General features: G+C 54.4%; 1 protein-coding gene across 1 annotated transcript; it reads left to right on the top strand.

Moving 5' to 3' along the window:
* The first annotated feature begins 361 nt into the window (after nucleotides 1–361).
* Nucleotides 362–21,672, top strand: ATOH8 (atonal bHLH transcription factor 8). The gene is made up of 3 exons (XM_048047474.2): nucleotides 362–857; nucleotides 12,322–12,513; nucleotides 20,102–21,672. Exons 1-3 carry the CDS (start codon nucleotides 414–416, stop codon nucleotides 20,105–20,107), a joined length of 642 nt encoding a protein of 213 aa, XP_047903431.2. The 5' UTR covers nucleotides 362–413; the 3' UTR covers nucleotides 20,108–21,672.
* Nucleotides 21,673–22,318: the final 646 nt, after the last annotated feature.

Raw genomic sequence — 22,318 nt, 5'->3', positions numbered from 1 at the left:
CTGGAAGGGCGAGATTAAAGAAGAAAGTGGGAGTGGGGTGGGAGGGAAGGGAAGGGAAGAGGGGGGGGGATGAACAAAGGAGATTGGCAGCACAGCTGTTTTGGGAAGAGAAAAAAAAAAAAAAAAAAAAAAAAGCCAGCCTTCCTGTTTCTTTAAAGCCGCTCATCTGCGCCGCGGCGGCGGCGGCGGGCCGGCTGCCGGCGCTGCGAGCGGACAGCCAGCCAGACGGACGGACGGACGGACGGACGGACGGACAGAGCCGGGGCTCCGCTGCCCGCCGAGACCGAGGGGGGAGCAGATGGGAGGCTGGAGGCACGGGCAGGCAGCGGCCCCGGGAGCGGAGCGGTGAGGCTCAACCTTGCGGCTCCCCCCCCCCCCGCCCTCTCCCCGACCTCCCCCAGCCGCCGTGCGCCATGCGGAGCACCCCGCTGAGCGAAGGCGAGCCCTGGCCTCGCCTCTGCACCTCGGAGCTGGGCTCCCTGAAGCGGCTGAGGCGCAAGCAGCCAAGCTGCAAAAGTTTCCGCGTCCAGCTTCAAGTGCTGAGCGGCAGGAGGCCGGGGCTCCGGGCCCCCCCGACTCCCCCCGACGCCCCGACGGCCGCTTGGGACCCGCGGGGCGCCGCGCTCCGAGCCGCAGCCTCCGCTCCGCCGCCGCCGCCCCCCGCAGCCTCCGCCGCAGCCTCCCGGCCTCCGCCGCCGCCTCCCGCCGCTGCCTCCCCGCGGCCCCGGGCCTCCGAAGCAGCCGGAGTGTCGCCGGAGATCAAAGCCCTGCAGCAGACCCGGCGGCTGCTGGCCAACGCCCGGGAGAGGACCCGGGTGCACACCATCAGCGCCGCCTTCGAGGCGCTGAGGAAGCAGGTACCTGCCGGCCGGCCGGCCGCCTGTCTGTCTGTCTGTCTGTCCGTCCCCGTCGCCGCTGTCCGTCCGCTCCTCCCCGCCTGGTTTCCAGCCCGCTTCGGGGTGCTGCAACCCCCCCCCCCCCCCCGGGAGGGAGCTGGGATTTTGGGGGAGAAAGGCTGCTGTGGGGTGCAGGGGGGGGAAGCGGGCTGGGAATGCCTAGAAGCCCCAGCCTTACTTGTAACTCTACTGACAGTATGGATAAATAAGGGGTTTTGGTTTTGCTCGCGCTCGGAAACTTTTGGACCTTTTCCCCCGGAGGCAGGACGGAACAGAGGGAAATGAAATAAACCCCCCAAACCCCGCTCTGAGCAAACAGCGAGGGTGAAGGGAGGCGTGTGCCCAAACTGCGGGTCGGGGTGATGCTCCTGTCCTGAGAGCACGTGTGCTCGCTGCCTCTGCTGCTGGGGTGGGTGGGCTGCCCCCCCCCCCCCAAGTGATTTTTGCGCAGGGTACCTCGCCCCTAAGGCCCCGTGGGGTTCCCACAGCCACCCCCGAAGCTTTCAGTGTGACAGCTGAGTTAGGCTGGGCTCCCTTCCAGGCTAGTTTCCCGTGCTTTTTACTATAGCGCCTGCTTGAAGTGTGTACAGTGCCGGGCTTTCTCCTCGAGAGGTCTTGAAAAATCCTCGTGGGCTCCCGTGAATGAATAATAGGGGCGTTCTCGCTGGCAGGGTGGAGCTTCCGAAAGGTAAACAGTGTTTTGGACAAAATCCATCCATCCCCATCACCTCCCTGGCACGTGGAAGGTGATGGGGGATCTGGGGAAGGAAGCAACGCCGTGCCCCGGCGTCGAGGTTCCTGTGCCTTCCCCGTGGGGATAAATCAGTGCCCGACCCCACTAGGGCCCTATATACCTCCATGTGGGCAGGCACCCCGCAGCAGCTCGCTGCTGGCCAGGGATCTGCTGTCAGGCTGCAACCCCAGCCGTGCCGGCTGTGCCACCAGCTGCCAGCAGGACTGATCCAGGTGCTCAGGAAGGAGGAGATGTGCAGGGCTTGGAGGGCTGCAGATTCATCTCTGAGACATGCCGAGCATCAGACACCCCAAGCTGGTCCCTCCAGCCCAGTGGGGGCAGCTCTGCAGGCGGGGGGCTCACAGACCCCCATGGGCAGGCTTTTGGCTACCGTCTTCCAGCTTTGCCCCTATTCCCCGAGTGTGCTCGCTTTAGGGCTCAGCCCTGCATGTTCCCACCTCATTTTCTCTCCGGGATGCCTCAAGCCTTTCCCAGTGACCGCTGGGTGCTGGGTGGCTGCACCCCGAGGATTAATCCTGCCCCAGCACCCAGCTCCGCAAGGCTCCCACCTGGCAGGGAGCGCAGGCTGAGGCCATGCATCAGGATGGGCACCTAAATCAGAGCGGTTTTAATCACCACGTGGCTGTGGGATCTGACAGCTTCTGCTCTAATCGCAGCAATCCAGGACGTGCTGGGTGCTGTACCTCCGGTGCTCAGAGACTGCCCCTTGTAAATGCAGGCTCCAGGCCGGACGGATTTTGTTTCTGTAAGCCGCTTCCCTATCTCGGTTGTTTGGCGACTGCGTGAAACGCGCTTGGAAGTGTCAGTCTAATTCTCCATGGACAGACATCTACACCACCAAAACCGCAAGGGGAAGTAGCACTGATTTCCCAAATCACTGGCAATCTTGTTCTAGGCTCAGCCTCAAGCGCAAGTCAGGCAAGCAACAAATTAAAGCCGCGCTCTTTGGGGAAATGGGCAACTCTTGAAAAGCCTCAGATTCCTGGCCTTGGCCCTGTCTCCATAAATCATTTCAGCCCTGGACTCAGCTGGGAGCCCAAAGAGCCCGGAGAACAAGTTGCTGTCCTCTCTTCCCGTGAAAGCCAGTCTCCAGGGTCGGCACCGGAGCACACTGACGGGGCTGTGCTCGCCCTGCGGAGAGAAAGCGATCATTCTCCAGGAAACGTCTGCTGCGAGGTTTTCCGAGCGGTTTGCTGAGGGGTGGGCTGGCCGTCCCGACCGGGCGGGTGACATTTGGATTCATTTCTGGCCGGGCTGCCAGCGGCGTGCTTGGTGCCGTGCGTGACATCAGGTGACAGGCAGCCGCCTTGCACGCCCGCGCGGCGCTGGCTTGTCACTCAAACCATCCGCGCCCGTCAGCGAGGTTTTGGGGAGCGGGTTGGAGCCGGGGACGTTGCTTTCTGCCACCTCTTGGCCAGCGGGGCTGTGAAGCGAGAGCACGGGGAGGTTCGTTTTGGGAGATGGACGCCCTAGGGGGGGTTTTCCTCGCGGTCTTTTCACACCCCCAGGTGTACAAAAAGCCTTCAGCCCCGCGCAGGGTGAAATCCCCGGCTGCTGTCAGCCGGCGAGGCTGCACGCAGAGCTCACTTTGCTTCTCCTTCTTCCCCTGTCCCCTCCTTGTCAGCACGGATCAGGCTCTTAACCAGCTGGGAACCTTTTCCTGAGGCTTTGAAACTGATACGTCCCCGCAGAGCTCCGAGGAGCGCAGTGGCTGCGTGCGGCCGGCCCCGTGCCCTTCCCCGGGCCGGGATCAGGGTGCGGGATCCGGCGGCACCCAGCACCCCCAGGGACCTCGTCCCCTTCCCCACCCTGCTGGGGGGCACGGGGCTGGAGACACCCCTCCTTGGGGATGTGCAAGAGGTGAAACCCAAATCAGGGTCGGGCCCACCGTGGGCAAGCTGTAGGGTGCCTGACCATGCCAGGTGAGGAGGAGGAGGAGGAGGAGGAGGAAGGACAAGGCATCGCAGCGTGATGCCCGCTCTTCCCGACCCCAAAGCGAGCGGCTGGCACGCAGCGTGCCGGGCAGACGGGCGGCAGCGGCATCCCCGCGCGCCGCAGCTGTGTGCATATGGCACACGTGTCTCGGCTCGCCTGGGCTGGCTCCCCAGATGGCAGGAGGCTTCTTGTTGTTGTTGTCTTCGTTCGTGGTGGAGAGAGAGCCGACCATGGATCGTTTCACACAAGGAGAGGCTGATCCAGCCGTGCCGCTGAGCCCGTAGCTCGCCTCCGAGGTGGGAGATGGATGGGTGGCTGCTGGCTCCAGAAGGCAGAGCCCGCTGTTGGGACACATGTGCCATGGCCACTGTCCTCACACCTTTGTGTCACGGCCACGAGGAACCGGGATCTCTCACCGTAAGGGTCACGATGCTGGAAGTGGGACCAAATTGCTCCTGAGATGCAGCCCCTTCTCCTCAGTCCCGGCACTTGTGGCCTTCAGATCTCAGCCTGGAGATGGTTTTGCTCCCTGCATCCCCCAGGTTTCATTTCTCAAAGTCTTCTCTTGGTGGAGGCCTCGAGGCTGACAACATGCTTCCCTACGGAAAACACCGCCTCGCTGTGTGCCTGCTCCAAAACACCTAAAAGAAGGGGAGACACCTCGCTGTGCTTTGCTCTCCCTCTGCTGCTGCCTCTCCGAGCATCGCTCCTGGGTGCTGCCCCTGCCCCTCCTTCCACCTCCTTGGATATCCATGCAGGCACTGCCCTGCAGGCTCCTGCACCGTGTCCTGGAGGGCTCCCCACGGGCACCCAAACACCAGAACCCTTCCCCCCAGCACCTTGCACGCTCGAGGGTCGCGCTCGCGCTTCTCGGCTGTGCCGACAGACCCTAAGGTGGCAGCAAACTCTCCCTCGGTGGATGGAGACAACCGCAGCAGCCTCTCCGATCTGCTCGCTTGCACATCTGGTTCCTCTCCGGAGCACTGCTGTCCAGCTCCTCCTCGAGAAAGAGCCGGGGTCTGCGCCGGGAGCAAATGTGTCCACAGACATTTATTTTCCCTTGAAGTGCATCGGCGTTTTCCTAAATCTTTTCACCACTGCGTCAGCAGGGCTCTCTCCGCTTTAGCAGCTGACAGGCTCGCTCTCTGCACTCCTGTGGGTTCTGGGGATATTTTTGAGTTTTATGGGGCTTTTTAGCTGCTGGAGCTGAGTTTTTCCCCCAAGTAGCATCCTTTCACTTGGAGCTGCTGGCATCCACGTGACTGCTGCGGCTTGTAGTTAAATCGGTGCAGAAAATACCCTGCTCGCTCCCGCCGGGAGCCTGGTGGCACATCAGGAGCAGCAGCCCCAGGGTTATGGGGTGGCGTTGGTGCAAGCCATCTGTAGGGCTTTGCAGGAGCAAGCTGGGCACTAAATGCAGGCAGGACCTGCGGCTCGAGCATTGCCTTCATCACAAACCCACGGAGCCTGAGACTGTTTTGGGGAAGCATCACCACGTGCTCACCCTCTTTGTGCATCTTCCCGAATTTGTCACCTTCTTTGTCGCCTTTGCAGACACAACACCGTGTCCAGCTGGTGTTGGCTGTGTCCTTGCTGCGTGGCAGGGAGGCTGAGAGCCTCTTCCGTCACCTGCTCCCCGGGTCTCCCATCCCAGTGCTCTGCTCCCCCTGCGATCCCCCGTGCCTTGCCATCATTAACCGGGGCGGCTCGGTGACTGGAGCCAGCCCAGAGGGATGCTGCAGTTATTTAGAGCGTGGTCGGGGCAGAGCAGGCTGGCACTGGGGTTTAACAGCCACAGCAGATGACAAAATACTGGCCTGGAGCAATGCACGGAGAGAGAAAATAAGGGAGAGCCCAGACAAAAGGACAAAACTCCTGAAAACAATGCGTGCATGTCACCAAGGAGGAGGCTTGTTCGCTCCCTTTGCTGATTTTATCCTCTGATACAAATCCCGCTGCTGTCGGGAGGTATTTGCTCTGCCTGCCGCCGCCACCCCGCGCTAACCTCTGTGTTTTCTTTCGGCTCCCGCTGAAATCGGAGGAAGGAGCCTGCTTTCCTCCAGCCGGGCTTCGCGTCCAGCCGCTGCTCCCGGCCTTCAGCCACTCTCAAATTACTCTCCAGGCTGCAGGCCCAGTGGCGGGGAGGTGGGATGCTACCCTGCAGCACGTCCCCCGGGGTCTTTGTCCCCAACCTGCGTCTCCTTGGCCCCATACCTCTGGTTTCACAACACAATGCATCCCACCCCAGTCCCAGTTTGCTCTGCTGGGGACAAGGGAGCAAGAAAACTCCAGCTCTGCCTGGTGGCCACAGCTTTGATGGAGCTTGGTCTCCTCTTCCCCGGCAGAATTTGGCCCATTCAGAGGCAGAGGTGACAGCCACCCTGCTAAAATGTCACCTAATAAAGCGTTCCCCACTTGGGGTGGCCCCTTCTGGAGGAGATTTGCTGCGCCCCATAGCCCCAGCCTCTCTCCTGTGATACCCCCTGTGTGGTTGTTATTTTGGGAGGCGGTTCAAAGCGCCTACAGTAAGGTAAGGCTTTGCTGCAGTGTGATATTATTCATGCGTGACACTGAGGGTATGTGCTGCCTGCTCCGAGGATGTGCAGGAAGCTCTGAGGGTGTAAAACATCCCGGGACGGTGCTGGAGGACCATCCAAGCCAGAGCGGAGCCAGGCCCGGGGCAGCGTTAACCAGACTGCTGTTTGGAAGGGATCCCTGGGGTGAACTCACCCAGCACCACACCTAGGTTTTGTTTGGAGGAAGCCAATTCATTCGCTCCAAGGAGTGAACTCATGTTCCTGCAATGCGAGCGCCGGGGGAGCCAGGGGCTGGGAGCGAACCAGGAGCACGGTTATTTCACCGCGTGGACCCACCCGAGAGGAGAAGGCGCCTGGGTCGGGGCCGGTGCTGCCGCCCGAGCGATGCTGCTTTTGTTCTTGCTGACGTTTTTAAGCTCAGTTTGGCCGCCGGGTGCTTTGCTGGTGGCAGAGAGACAAAGCCTCCCACACCGACGGCATAAAATAGCTGCCCGTCGCTGGCCGAAATAAGGAGCTGCGGAGCACCCGACGCCGCGACGCCCACGGGACCTGGGGCTTGGGACCGCATCCAAGGCCGCTCCCCTGCAGACCGTGCCGTTTGCCCGCAGAGCTCGCAGGATTGGGCCTGCTGGGTGCAAAGCCCTGCTTTGAAGGGGCCCTGAAGGTCCCACTCGTTGCAGTAGATGTCGGTGGCAGCTTCTGCCTCCGCGCCATGGGCAGGAGGAGCGATGTTTGGGGAAGAGAGAGGCATATCAGGCTTTGCCGATGTCCTCAGTGCTGCAAAGTTCCCTGTCCGGGAGCTGTACATCACAGGAGGTGTGTGATGAGCCCATGGGATCACGGTTCATCCTTTGGGGCGTTGCTCAGAGGCTCTCCTGGGTCCTGGCTTCGGGCACTTCATGGGCTTTGTTTCATGGGCTGCTTCCCTGGTGTGGTGACTGCCATCTCCATATCCACCCACGGAAAGCCTGGTGTGCCGGGGGGGGACCGGCAGGACCATGAAAGGATGCTGCAGCTCCACCTGGAAGGATTCCATCATGTACGAGTCGTCATCGTCCCTCCTGGGGTGTCTGGAGGACTCGGGGGATGGACGTAACTGCGAGCAAGGTGGGGAAACCAAGCCCTTTACCGGCAAAAGTGAACGCACCAACAACCAGTCAGACCCACATGCGTTCACCCCAAACCACACAGAGAGAAAAATGCCTGCTCCAAACCTACTCCGGGAAGTAACATGACTCAAAACCAAGCGGTGATGCTCTGCACAAGGCCTTCAGCCTTTAATCAAGGCCGTAAATCTCTCCTCCTCCTCCCAGTAGCTCCACAGACACCAGCCCTGCAGAGGTGACAGGCAGGAGAAGTTCCCTCTGCCCCGACCTGCCGCATGTCCCCGAGATGCCTTCACCCCAGCAAACATCCAGCTCATCGCGGGGTGGAAGGAGCGATGTGAGGACGCCAGGACTATGAAGCACCGGACATTTATGTGAACCTTCTGGAAATATTTTTGGCACACAGCACCGCACAGACAATGAGGCAGTGAAGTTTCACAGCGTGCTCTGAAAGGACGGGAGGAAGAGGCAGCCAAATTCTCTCCCGGGGGGGCCCTGACATGTTTTAACTCCCAGCGTAAAAATAAACCAGATGAATTAGAGGGCAGGTAGATTCAGCAGCTTACGGCGTGCTGCGGAGGAGCCGGCTGTCAGGAAGGCTTAGCTCACGGCGTGCTGCAGGCGTTCGTCTGCCTCCCCGTCCCCACTGCTGCAGCCCAGGGGCCGAATTCCCCTGAAATTCCCAACCTCATCCCCCTGGCTCCTCTCCTGTGCCCTGGGTGGGAATCGACTCTGTCTCGTGTCTCTGGTGGACGACAGCGAAGTGCCTGGCAGATGGCCCGTGGACTTCAAAGGGAGCATCTCTGGGCTTCCGAGGGCACCGCCTCTGATCGCAGACGTCAAGGATGGAAGAGATCTGTTAGGTCACATCCCGTCCCATCTTCCTGCCAAAAAAAAAAGAGCTCTTCTGCTTGGGAATCTGTCTCAAGAGCACCCATCTTGCCTTGTGTCAGCCCGGGGGTCACTGGTAAGGTCCCTGAGGCTGCAGAGCCCCACGGCCGTGACCAGCGGGCATCCTCCGGCCGAAGCCCTGGTCCCTGCTGATCTCCCAAAGCCAAGGAAGGTGCCAGCATCCCTTCCTTCCTAGCAGACAGCCGCATTCTTTCGGATCGGTGTGAAATTTCAGTTGCAGCCCCTTCCTAATTCCTTTTAATCATTGCGAATGTAGCGGGCAGGACGGTGAGCTGCGCTGCCGAAAATCGATGAGGTCAGATTAGGGAAACGATTTAATTAACAGCAGGGGAATCCGAGCTCTCCCCTGCTTCCTCCTGGCACCAAGCAAACCCTCTCAGCTCCCGTCTTCACAGCTCTCCCTGTCGGGCTCTGACGTGATGAGCAGGGGAGGAAGGCAGGAGGAAAAGGGTCATCAGTCCCCAGGAGCATGGCAGACACCTGCCTGTGCTTCCTCCTGATGAAGACCCACATAACACAGGTCCCTTGGGAGCTGGGAGGATGGCACCTGCATGGCCATGCTGGCTTCAGGCATTTTTTTCCCGTTTCGAAGATACTCTGTCCAGTTTGGGTTGAATTTTGAAGATTTCTAGGCATCCAGGTGTGTCACCGACACCCTTCACTCAACCCGAGCAGAGCTGTCCCCTCCTTGCTGCTGTCTCTGTGCTAATGAAGGGCCCAAACCAAATTTGCTTTCTTCACCCCCCTCCCACACACACCCACACACACTTGGGGAAGCTTTGGATCTGGATCTGAACTAAGTGGCTCATTCCTCTCTCAATTTCCCATGTTTAATTCAAAAGGAAGCATTCAAATGGCAGGAGCCGAGCCAAGACAGGGAGGGTTCCTACAAAACAGTTATTCTAACACCGTTACCATGGCAAAAAAAACTCTTATCTCCTAATGTTCGTGCCCTGCACCCATCGCTGTGGTATCTGAGGTGAAATGCTTCCCGTGTACGCACGGGGCAGCTCCAGTTTGGACTTTGCTGCAGCGTGTGGGAAACGGGGTTGTGTAATCCCAGCCGAGGGCTTGGTCAACTCTGTTAACACTGAGGTCTTTTCTTGGAATCTGTAGCAAACATGCCCCACAAAGCAGTTTGGTTTTGATTTTGTTTCTTCTTTAAATAATAATAATTAAAAAAGAACAGCACAAAGAGAGCAAAACAGATGAGGGGAATAGGCGCTCGCCTGGCTTCTCGTGTTGTAACTGGACAGCGTCTGTGCATCAGCCTCAAGGACTTCGTGGTCTCTTTTCCTTCCACTTGATTTAGCTTCCTCCTTGCTCTAATTCTGAAATTATTCCCACATTTCACTGAATCTTTCCATTTTAGTTTCCGCCTTGCTTTGGTCTTCCCCGCTGCCGTTTGATCTGGGATCTCCACTGCTCTTGCTACATCAGTGTCGAAAGAGGCTTGGGTGTTTCTGCTGCCCGAAGCAGTGCTTTCAAAATAACCCTCAGCTTATTGCATCTGGGGCCAGGTATGGCCATCTGAAGGCAGATGAGATGTTCCTCTTGGCGTTAGTGTTAGCAGCAGAGGTTTCTGTTCCATGCAAATGCCACTGGAGGCCAAAGCACTGGGTATTCCCTGAGGATAAATAGATTCCTGGCCTCCACAGAGGTATCAGTAGGAGATTATACGTACGGAAAAATACCCTTTGAAGCTTGTTGGCTTGTTTATGGAGAGGTCAGCTACTGCTGGGCACCTCAGCTGTAACACAAATGGCCCACGGGGTCAATGGCATTGTTTCATTAAAATCCCCATGCTCATGGATAAGGGTGACCCAGCTGGTATGTAGCTGTTTGGATTTCCCTAAGCGTTATGGCAGAGCTCCTCCCTTGAAGTGGTTGGAGAAATTAAGCAGCTCGGACTCTCCTGTGGATTGGGAATTGGTGGAAGGGCAGGGAACATTGGTAGGGAAATAGGGCTGTCACGGGTGGGTGAAATGGATCCTGGCTTGGCATTTAGCCCTGCTCCGACCAGGGAGTGGGGCTGGAGACCCCAGAGGTCCCCCTGCTTGGAGCTGTGTCTACATGTTGGTGTGTGTAAGTGAGCAGCAAGATGGGAAGTTTGCTGGCAATGCTCAGCAAAGGTACAGATATTTGTTGCGGGCAGCCAGGATGACAAGAACTACAGAAGGACCGTATGATTCAGAGTGACCAGGCAATACGTGGCAGGTGAAGTAGTGTAGATCTAAAATGATGAGTAAAGGAAAAACCATACCAGATTTCCATGTGAAATGATAGCTTCTGAGCTGACTATAATCTCGGAGCAGAGACCTTTACAGTTTGTGTAGGTTGTTCAATGGAAGTGCCTGGTAGTGGTCACAAATCAGATCAGGAGTGATCAGAAAAGGAATAGAAAATAAAGTAGGGAACATCAGCATCTGTTAGATAAATACACAGAGCACCCACAACGTGAATACTGCGTGTGGTTCTGGTCCTCCCAGCTCCAAAAGGAAATGCCAGGACTAGGGCAGGTTCAGGGAAGAGCAACAAGAGTGCTCAGAGGTATGGGATGGCTTCCACACAACAGTCAGCTAAGGAGGTTAGCTCTTCTCCTTCTGGAAAAGGGGAAGGAGAGATGATGGAGGACTGAAAACGTGAGTGTCACAGCGGGGATGAACCAGTTGTTCTATCTTCTCATACAAGAACTGGGGGAGCTGAGGTGAAGACAGTGGGAGCCAAGTTCAAACAAGCAAAATGAGGGCTGTGTTATTAGGAAGGGGGAGGAAACTTTGCAAAAGGATGTTGTGGGTGCTAGAAATTGACAGGGGTTCAACTTACTCAACCAAATTCATCAACATTTGTGGGTTGCTAACACAGAGAAAGCACATCTAGCTGGGTTCATGGGGCTGGCATTGGTTGGAGCCTGGCAAATATTTGGGGAAATACTGTGTTTGAGCTGTTCTACCCTTCCCTTGGCATCTGCGTGTGGCTACTGTGGGGTTAGTGGAGGGGCAGAACCTGTCTTACCTTACCTGAAGTCAGGGACGTGGCTCCGGGGATGAGCCTGGCAGAGCAAAGGGAAGCTCAGGCGTGAGCATAGCAAGAGGCATTAAAAAAACTCCAGCCGTAAGCGGAGCGTGACACCCTAGAGGGATGAGGAGGATGGAAGCTGGTATGGAGGCAGATGGTTGAGGGACACTCGGCCATTCCGGTGATTGATGTCGTATGAAAACTTAGATTGACGGGCGCTCGGACAGCCCGGGCGGCTAGGATGGATTTCAGATAAACGCCCGGCTCCAGTTTCCCGTAGGCAATAGACTCTTGTGCATTAAAGGCTGAATGACCTTTAGCAATTTTGCAAACTAGCAAAGGGGGCCCCAGGCCTATTTGAGCTCAGAAGATTTCTCTTAAAGCTGGACACGTCGAAGTTGCGTGCCTAAAATTGAGCGCACATGTAGCGCTTTGCTGGATCGTGATCTAAAGGCAATCAAACCTTCTGCAGCAGAAAACGTACACCATGCATTTATTTAGACACATGCTGTTTAGTTTGAATCGTTTGAATGTTTCACATTACACTAAAAATCTTCGAGGGTGAAGAGGTAACTTGCATCAGATATCATGAGGGTCCTTCCAGAGGGGCAACGTGACGGGTGCTTCGGCAGATGCTCAGCATGGGGCAGCAGGGTAGGAATTGCAGAGCAGATCTGGAAGCTGTAACCAGCGCTGTCTGAGCACGAAAGCACCAGGTCGTGACACATGTCCCTTATGCCACCATCGTTGCCTTATTCCACCAGGCCCCGATGGCTCTGTAGCCATTCAGTTACTTGGGGCGAGTAACGCGGTGCAAGCGAGGGGCTGGCACGAGGGTCTGAGGTTTCCAAAAAAAACAGGGTCTGGCCTCCGAGTAGCCAACTGAACGACAGGCAGGCGTCCTGGGCCGTATCCTGCCATGGCGTGTTCAGCAGAACTGCCCCGCTGAAATCAAGAGGGTTCGTGCTGCTTCGTTCCCGCGGAGATCAGCGGGGGAGTTCTTCTGCAAAACCTGTTGGGACCATATGGCTTCGTATCAGCAGAGCTCCTATTTGTGTTAAAAGCTGCAAAGAAAATAACCTACAGTTGTTTTGTCATGCTTCGAGCGAGGTATTTTGTTTATCTGGCCTAATTTTTTTTTCTTTCCCTGTTACCCTTTCTAGGTTCCCTGCTATTCTTATGGTCAAAAGTTGTCCAAACTGGCCATCTTGAGAATAGCCTGTAACTATATCCTTTCCCTGGCCAGACTAGCAGACCTGGATTACAGCGCTGACCACAGTAACATGAGCTTCTCTGAATGCGTGGAGCAGTGCACTAGGACCTTACAAGCAGAAGGAAGATCTAAAAAAAGGAAGGTATGTTACAGCCTCCCCCCGCCCCCCAAATAACGGTAAAAGTTACAAAAGAAGGGGAAAAAAAAAAAAAAAGAAAAAAGAAAAGAAATCCAAAGCGATTTCCTTCCTTTCTCAGCCTTTGAAATTTCCCCCGTTCTTTATTCCCCGTCTTTCTCCCACTTCTCAGCTCTCGCTTTTTCTCCTCTGATCTCGCAATAACTGCATTCTTCTCTAATCAAAAGCTTTGCTCTCCTCCCTGTGCTCCGCGCCGGGCTCTTCCTCTCGTTAGTCACCCGGAGCGTTTTAACGCGGGCATGATCCTATTAGCGTTGTCTTGTGGCGGTTATTTGCTAAAAGAAACCAGCCGCCAGTCGCCTGTTGGAGAGCACAAAACGCCATCGCCCAGCTGTGTTTTCTGTTTGGTTTAATCCAACACTTATCTCTGCGAAAATTGCCCGACAACAACACCAAAAAAAAAAGAAAAAAAAAAGGCAGCTAATGGAGACGTTGGACATATAAACACATTAGGAAGATGTACGACCTGAAGGACGTGTGGGTATCTTGAGGAAACAAGGCTAAATCTAATTACGCATCGCATTCCTTTAGGTTACTTAACACTGAACCAATTAGGTGAAATCATCATCAAGCTGGGGTAGGAGGAAGCAGAGCGCTCGGCCAGCTTTCCTCTTGGAAAGTGACATGGGTAAATTAAAGGAGTGATTGATGTCTTTGTTCGGGCTTTTATGACAAAAAGAGTTTTGTAAACTCGAATTGAACTTCCCCCTGCTTTCTGGGCTCACTTGTCATGCAGGATAATAAATCAGCAGGACTTTAATGGATGAATGGACAGCCAAGTTGGGGAGCAGGCTCCTTCCCGGTGTCGTTAAGGTCTGCCTCCAATTCGGGCAGGTTTCCTTGGTCTTCCTCTTCTTCAGCCCAACAGATCATCCTGCAGAAGCTCAGTTTATAAATAAACACAATAGCACACTCCCTGTCGCTTCCTCTGCCTGTCCCGGGCCATGTTTATGCCCCTGGAGTAGCAGTGCCAAGCGAGATGTGCGCAGAAAGATGTGGTCCTCCTTGCTTGTGGCTGAGGAGGTGCAGGGGATGGGTCTGGGGATGGCCTGAAACTGGGGGGTCATTGCGGGGTCCATGGCCTGAAACGGGGGTCCGTGGCACCACAGGAGGTGTTATCCCAGGGACCCAGTGTGGTGCCACCAAACCCAGGGCAGGAGGTGGGAGCTGGGATGTGGATCCCCAAGTGGGACGTAGGAAAAGGAGGAGGATGAGCATCCTGTATGGCGCTCGGGCAGACTTCATGGCTGGTTTTGAGGCTTTCAGTGCCCGGTGGGCTGAGACTCATTGTCTTGGCTTATGCGAAGCGACGCGAGCTTCAAGACAGAAAACTCCGAGCCAGATTTCAGACGGCTCCAAATCCCAGGGTGTTCACATCTGAGGGTTAGGGCTGGGCCCACCCTTAATTAAAAAAATAAATTAAGAATGAAAATCCTTCCATTTATGGCGTTTGCTCTCTACAGTTCTCTCGGAAGCGTGTGCGTGGAGAAAAGCCCCGAGCCTACCGAGAGCATATGAACAATGAAACTCTCACGGGGCACTGGCCCTGCTGCCTCTATGCAGGCCACCACCAGCCCCAGAAACAGCATCACCAGCAGGCAATCTGCATTTTCTTCTCATCCTCCAAGGACACCTTCTCCAAAGACCCTCTCCTAAAGGAAATCTGGGCTTTGTCCCCTTGGGGACGGTCCCGGTCCTGACCCTGCCTTGCTTTTCTTTCTGGAAAGGGTCTTGAAATCTATTTCTGCCATATAGGAAAGTCCGAGTTGAGGATTGTCTGGGCAGCCCAAGACCCTGTGGATTACCCTTGCTGATAGGAGTCATTTTATTTTGAGTGCCATTTTCCCAGCTGAGGGCAAGAGCACGTTCAGTTGAAGGTGAAGCCAAAACCAGTAGGTATCGTGGAGGAACCCCAAGCAGTCAGCAAGTCCCAGGAGAGAGAAGATGCAAAACCAGGGTTGAGGGGACGCCCCTTAAGGTGTCTCCCTTTCTCCTGGAGCCAAGCGATGGATGGCTTAGTGGGCACGAGGCAAGGAAAGGCTGTTGTCAGAGCAGAGCTATAGATCTGGGATAACCGGGCAGTGAGGATCCGAGCTCTGGATGTCAGGTGGTGTGAAAGGATGTCTCTCCTGGGGGGTCTTGCGCGGGCGGCTGGATGAGGATACAATGGCTTGGCCCGAAATCACCACGCGCTCATTAATTTGGAAATCGGCACGTTTTTCTAAGCCCTTGTGTGGTTTTAATCAGGTCTCAGAAACCACTACTCGCTGAGCAGTTCCTCTGAATTATCGACTTTGGGTCTTTTGTTGTTGTTGTTGTTTTTCCCTTTTTGTTCTCCTTTAAAAATAAAATCCCAGCAAGCCCAAACGCAGACCTCCAGTGCTTGAGCCGCACTGCTCCGGTGGCAGCGCCCCGATCCGCTGTCCTCTCCCTCTTGTTGTCTCTCTCCCTGCCTCTATCTCCCTCTCTCTCGGCTCCCAGGCAGATCACAGCGTGCTGGGCACCATGAGCTTTTCACACAAAAAAGTAGCTGGTTGGAGTTTGTTTTGGCAGGCCGGGGCTCCAGATGTTGCATTTGCTGGATGGTGTGTCGCCTTGTGCTTTGTTTTTTGAGGGCGAATTATCTGCTATCCCTAACGTTAGGTTGCTGTGCAGACTTAGCTGTTGCAATAGGAAACTTAATGGGTGTTTTTTTCCCCCCTTCCATTCCGTTGTGTTAATTAGAAAAGTTGGCGTTAGCCTTTCCGACTATTTTGGCTAGGCAAAAAAAAAAAAATCCCCTTCCAGTCCTAGCTGCCGGTATAGAGTGATTTAAGTTGTTGCAATTGAGACTTGACCGAGGGTGTTTGGTGATTGGAGATCTCATTTATAAGTGGCCAAGGGGGTAACTGAAGGCCTTCAAATGTCTTTTTCCTAAAAAAAATAAGCTGCATTGAAAGGGGGGAGGGGGCAGCGGGTTCTGAAGAAATCTTCATTTTTGGTTGGTTATAAAAGTGCTCTGGACCGAGCCCTGGCCTTCACAGCACACGCAGGAGTCACATCACGATGGAGATTTAGGTTGTGGCACCCCCAGCAGAGTCCCGAGTCCCCCTGGGGCTGGGCTCGGGTCCCATCCCAAGCATCACCCGAATCCAAGCATGGATTTTATGGGGCTTCTGCTATGGGACGCTATTCACAGCCCTGTCCCCCAGTGCCCTGCAGGATGGCTGACTTAACTGGTCTGTTTAGGGTATTAGGGATGAAGGGTGCAGAGCTGCACTCCCCAGCCCCACAGAGCTCCTGCCCCATATCTATGGGGCAGCCCCCACCCCCCCAGCAAGCAGCACAACCGCAGCCCTTGGGTCAACACAGAGCAGCACCTGGCCCCCAACAAACACCCTATGCAAAGCACCCCATTCCCCACAACAGCCAGAAAAACCCTCGAAATCAAAATTAAAAATAAAATTTAAAAAAAAAAACTAATTTTGCCCCCTAAAAAACCTCCCCTCTTTGCTTTGCACCGGTCGCTCTGCTCAGCAGCAGCGGCGCGGCGTGCATGGGAGCCGAGCCGGAGCGGGGAGGGAGGGCTGGGTGGTTGGGTTGGGTGGTTGTGTGTGTGTTATTTTTTTTTTTTGGCTTCCCCCCCCCCCCCCCCCCCCCCCTTCTCCCCGGCTCTTCTGGCAGTCGCAGACTCCAGATGTTCGGAGCGCGAGCTGGGAAGTCCTGCTGGCGCCACTTGGGGCAGAGGGCAGGGGAAAGGCACGCGAGCTGGAACCCGGAGTACTCAGTCACTGCAGGACTTGGCGCATTCCCCAGCTCGCTGCTGGCACATTCCCCGGCTCTCTCCTGGCCATCTGTTCCAAAAAAACACTTTCAGAACCTCATCATCACTCAGGATACAACACTGCGAGCAGCTGTTAGCAAGGCAGAAGGAAAAAAAAAAAAAAAAAAAAAAAAACCATGCGAAAGGTCTCTTTGTGAGAGAGGAAACTGGGTTATGAATAACAGGCGAGCAGTTGGAGCTCAATAAAAGTTTTCGGCTGGAATTTAGTTTCTTGGGTTTTTGAGTCCCCGGGCCTGCGTGTGTGTGTGGATGCGCACAGACGCAAGGAATTAAAAATTAAAGATGCTATATATATGTATATATATATATATTCCCCGATAATTAAATGATATAGGAGCGTACACGGAATGAAAAGCCGCTCTATTTGTTGCAGTCTGTTGCACCGAAATTGCTCACGTTATGTATGTAATTACTGCATTATAGGAAATAGTTATTGTGGTGTTCTGCCATGCCTTGATGCCGCCTCATTGCTACTTTGCTCAGAGCAGATTTCCCACTGTAGGTAACGCTTGTTCCCACTGAAATAAACGTTCAGAGCAGCGCTTTCTGCGGGCACAGCTACTTGCCAGAGCGAGCAAGTCAGGGGCTGAGGCTGTAGAAGAGAAATGGTAGCGGCAGGCTTCATTTGTGTGGCACCGAAACCACTTGCTTGGAGCATATTTTTTCTATAACTCTGCATCGGGATTTGGGATTTATTTACGCAGAGCCCCAAGATAAAGCCACGGCTCCCAGCCCTGCTCCGCGCGGCCGGTCCCGGCTGTCGGTGCTCGCTGGTATTGATCAGCTGATATCGATTATCGCAGCGCGATCGATAAACCCTTGGTGATCTGCGTGGCATTTCTTCCCCACGGACTGTGGTCCTGTGTGCCGGGGGGGGCTGGTAATGAGGTCCATAGCTCCCTTTCTCTGCAGTTTGACTTAGCAGAGGTTCCTCTTTAAAAATAGCTCCCTTTCCCCGCTCACACTTGCAGGCGCGGGCGGGCAGGCAGCCAGCCTGCTTCCCCGGGGAGGAGTTGGACCACAGGAGAGCAGCGACCCTCCCCGTCTGTCTGTCTGTCCGCCTGCGGGATGGCAGGACGGCAGGAGGGTCCCCGGGGGGGGGGGGGCTGGATCCCCCACGAGTTATCCCTGCCCCGTGCTTGTTGCTCCTGCTTTGAGATGTCCCCACGTCCCAGCAGCCCAAAGGGCAAATGTGACCAGGGCAGAGGTGGGAGGCTGAGGGCTCCCCGCAGGCCAAGCAAATTAACGGGGCTGCGAGGTTTTCCTTGCCGAAGGGACGTGACGTGGGACCCCACTGCTGCACGACAGCACCAAGCCCCTTTGCTCCGAGGGGCATCCGAGCAGCTCCAGCGCCTGCCTCCCATGGTGGGCTCCGTGCTGTGTTACCCAGGGTAGGGCAAGATCTGCCCCGCAGCTATCAGGTAACTGCAGAAAAAGGAAAATGTGACTCGAGGAGACGGGAGAAGCCCTGGAACAAAGGCTGACTCAATTCCAGCAGTGCTTTGATTTATAGAGATTGAAATGCTCCAGGATGCTGCGAACTCACCAAGGTCGTTGGGCCAGTTGTCAAATTCAAGAGCCAGGGGAGTTCTGATTATTAGTTTAAAGCAGACCCCGTTTAATAAATCTGTCTTTGGAGCTCCTGGCTGGAGTGGGAGAGGGTGGGGGAGAGGCAGGGCGCCCCTTCCCACCCAGCACACCCCACCGTGAGCCCCTGGGGACCGATGGCACTGCTGAGCTCCTCCAGCACGTTGCAGAGGGCTCCCTCCCTCCATCCTCCGTCCCACATCCCTCATCCCAAGTCTGTGGCACTTCGACCTGCCTTCGGTCACCCCCCTTCTCTTCATCTTTCCCAGCTGCGATATCAGGCACGATTTATTCAGCATTTTAAAGAGCCCCCGAGGCACCAGAGAGGGAACCGGAGTCCCTCTGACTCTGGTGGCTTTGGATGAGGGCACGGGGCTGCTCCTGCGGGGTAATTCCTTCCTGCGGTGGAAAGGGGTTTGCTCGCCAGGATTGCTGTCCCAGTCAGCGACAGGGGATTTGTCTCTCTGCTGGCTTTTAATATTAAAGAGAACATTTGTCACTTCCCTCCTTTTTCTTCTTTTTCTTTCCATGTGTGATGAATTAAACTACCGGCATTTCTTTTACAGCTTATTAATATACATTATTTATCGTTGGAAATTCGTTTTAGGCATTTCCTAACAAACGTTTGCGATACACAAGGCTGTTTAATATTCTCACACCTAACCCTCATTTACTCAAAATCTCGAGTCCCAGTTAATTGGGGCAGTTGTTCCTCCTGCTCAGGGCAGCGCTAGGTAGTGTGTTTGCAGAGACACCAAATCGTTGATGATAATTGCAATAATGAGCTGAGTTTTCATATTCAGTGTGTGCCAATCCACAGGGTGAGCTCATGCTCCCCAGGGTCTGCACTTGGCAGGAGCGGGTGGCAGTGGGGGTCTTGTGTCCCCCGTCCCCTTAACCCGGTGTGGATGCTCAACTGGGATGGGTCATCTCACAAGCAGCAACCCTAATTTTAGTGTTAATAAAATAAAACATTGGTGTCTTAATAATACATACATAGATCATAGCACCATTGAGGTTGGAAAAGACCTTCAAGACCTTCAAGTCCAACCATCAAGCTGACCTAACAAGTCACACCACTTTCTACCTTAATGTTATAAAATTCAGTAATGGAAAAGGGGAAAGAGTACAGCAACAAAATGGCTTGAGGAAAAAAAAAAATGCTTTTCAGCCCAGCTTTAAGGAGTTTGACCTTTTTAGATGGTCAGCAAGATGACTAGTCTGTCTGGAGAATTGATGACCGTGTCCAAAGGACCATCAGGGATGCACTGCACCCCAAAAGGCTCTTAAATCCACTGGCGAAAAGCAAGAAACAGTGGTTGGACTCAGAAAACGGGATCTGATTTCCAAGTTTCTAAATTCCTCAGTTACTTAAAGGAGGATTTAGGAGCCCACGTGATGAAGGCAGTTTGGACAACTGCGATGTGACCTCATGAAAGAGCAGGCCCAAAGGATTTTACTGTGTTTTGAAGTATGCTAACGATTGTTTGTGGGATATTCACAGGGCTTATTTTAATGTCAGAGGGGGTTTAGATGAGGTTTTCCCTGTCCGGAGCTGCTGCACGTTGGAGCTGTGCGTTTTCCAGTGGCAGCTGCGAACCTGGCCTTAGCATTGTGTACTGAACCCAGTTACCCAAACACACCTGCCTCAGCCCCTCCTGCGGGCTGAGAAGCCGTGCACGTGGGGATGAATCCAATAACCAAAATACCACCGTAAACCCCACCTCCTGCCCGAGTCCGGGCTGCCCCAGCTCGCTTGCTTTCCCTTTGTAGTACAGAGATTGACTTCTGAAACTGAAAATGGACCCGGAGGTCTTTTCCTAAGCAGGCGTTTGCCATTGTTTCTCATTTCATGCAGCGGGAGCTGGAGCCAGCACCGAATTACCTTGTTCTGTTTCCTCCCCAAACCTTCCTTGTTCTCTCTTTCTCCCAGCCCCTCTGCTCTACGAACTCTGGCCGCGGCCATACCTACACGGTGATGCTGTGTAGCCACAAGCCAGACCCTTAAAAGCTTGCACCGTGGGTCAATGAGTCCCAAGGAAACCCCAGCGTGCGTCACCCAGGGTCGTTCGTGTGAGGACAGCACGTGCTCGCTGTTCTGACGATGCCTCTTTCTCTTTCCAGGAGTAATAACCGGGAAGGGAGGGTGGAGGAGCTTCCAGCCAGAGTTACATCTGTTCTTGGCAAAGGTTGCATGATCCAGATGAAGACTGCAAGCAGCTTTTTTGCAGAAACCCCTTTTCGAGATGACGATTGGCCAAGGAACTTTCTTCATCTCTGGAACAGAAAGGAAACAAAAAGGACGACGATGCTTCTTATTGTTTTTAAGCCAGCCACCTTTTAGTACGTGCAATTTATTTAGCACTTTTCCCTTTGCTTAACTGGGAAATGTTCCCCTCTCAGCTCATGTGTACAGTCGTTTTTTGTTGTTGTTGTTGTTGCTGTTGTGCCAAAGATTTGATGGAGCTTCTACACTGTGTCTTATTTTTGCCTTAACGTTAAATCCTCGAGCCAAAGAGAAGTCAGAGGCGCCGCTCAGATCATGGCGAGTGGGCCGGCCAGCTCTCGGGGAATTTTCGGAAATTTCGGGATCCTTCTGCGAGTCCCCTCTTAGTCCTCCCGTCCTGCAGCCCTGCAGCCAGCCTTCAGTGTGGGAGCGAGCTGGGACACAGCACGTGGGGCTTCAGCCACCAGGTTATCACCTTCCTTGGAGCTGCTCCGTGGTTCTGCCTCTTTGGCGATGGCCCGACCTTCCACGGGGCAGCAATACCGACACGCAGTGAGAGCTGAAGCAGGATCTGTGGTGGTGTTTTTCTAATAAAGAAATAAAATTGAAATAAGTAGAAGCTAAGTGCTATGTAAAGCAATAAAGGAAAATCAGAGGGACGTTCAGCTAGGCAGAGTGAAACGCAGCGAGGCGGTTCAGCGGGCGTTTCGGTTTCATGAAGGCATTGTTTCCATGGGGTTTTCGAGTGGTCAGAAACCCATGTAATGCAAAGGCATTTGAATCCTATACTGTACCTTTCACTTCAAATTGAAGTAAAAAGAAAGAAAAAAATGGAGAAACATTTGCTTGGAGTAAGCAGACTTTATAGGTAAACGCAGTTCGTGTGCAGGACATCTGCTAATGATGGGGGACAGAGCTCTGTGTTCACGTAAAATAACATGGGTTTCCAAACCCAGGAGATGAACGTATTTTGTTTCCAGTAAAGGGAAAGGTTGTTAGCGAGGCTGGGTTCAAATCCCAGTTACAGCAGCGTAAATCAAGCACCAGGGGGGTCTGAAGCTGGCCCGGAGCTGGGAGGGCACCGCCGAGCACCCTCAGGCGAGCCCCTGCTTCGCTCCTCCGCCCGGCGGTGAGGCCGGACTTGAGCTCCTCGAGGCTGCCCGCTGATTTCCCTGCACGAGCCGATGCCCTGAGCAGTGTGCAGGGGAACGTCGAGCGTGCCAAAAACCTGAGCTTGCTTGAGCAGCATCTGGGGTCTGTGGGAGGACCACGGTGACCCCCCCCCCACTCTCTGCGTCCCCTGCCCAAGGCGGGGAGGAGAGAGGTCCCGCTGAGGATGCTCGAGATACCCAGGGCACGCAGGGGACAGCTGTGTCCAGATCCCCAGCTTTTCATTATCCTGCTCACCACCCCCTGCCCTCACCGCTGTTCATTATTAGCAGCCCAATAAAATACATTTTTAGATTGACGTTTGTATTTCTTTCTTAAGCGTGTTTTTTGACCCTTTCTTTCACTTTATACATTAAATACGTCCTTTTGGCTTATAACTGGGAGAGGGGCTGAGTGCACCGACTCGTGCATGGCCACAGGAGCACAAAAAAACACTCTGAGGTGTTTGCACCCACAGCAAGGGGCTGGGTTTAAAGTGCATTTGCTTTCAAGGGCCATGTTCCTCGTGGCACACACAGGCTGTGCAGCGGAGCTAGGGGCTATGGAAACGCTGGGCATTTCTCTCCTCAAGCAGCATCAAATATGCATTAAATTCCTGTAAATTTGAGAAATGCTATGTTTTAATCCTGAGCTCTGCGGTGGCTCTCAGTTTGGGAGAGTTAATGATTATCAGTACAGCAAGGTCTGCAGGGAGAGCCGGTGATACAATACCGCTGATCTTTATTTGCCTTTTTTCCCCCTTTTCAATCGCTGCTGATAGATAAGAAATTTGCTGCAAATGCGTAAGCCACAAGCTGGGCAGCACCGTCAGGCTGTGATTGGGGCTCTAGGTCACGCAATATCGTTTGTCCCTCTGATGAGGGAAACATTAACCCTTCAGATCAGGTTGCTCATTTACACATTCCCAGTTTCACTTCCCTTAATCGTGCCCTGCTATTCACACC

Source organism: Anser cygnoides, chromosome 4 (assembly GCF_040182565.1).
Source record: "Anser cygnoides isolate HZ-2024a breed goose chromosome 4, Taihu_goose_T2T_genome, whole genome shotgun sequence".
Taxonomy (NCBI): domain Eukaryota; kingdom Metazoa; phylum Chordata; class Aves; order Anseriformes; family Anatidae; genus Anser; species Anser cygnoides.
This window is presented reverse-complemented; position numbering and strand designations above follow the sequence as displayed.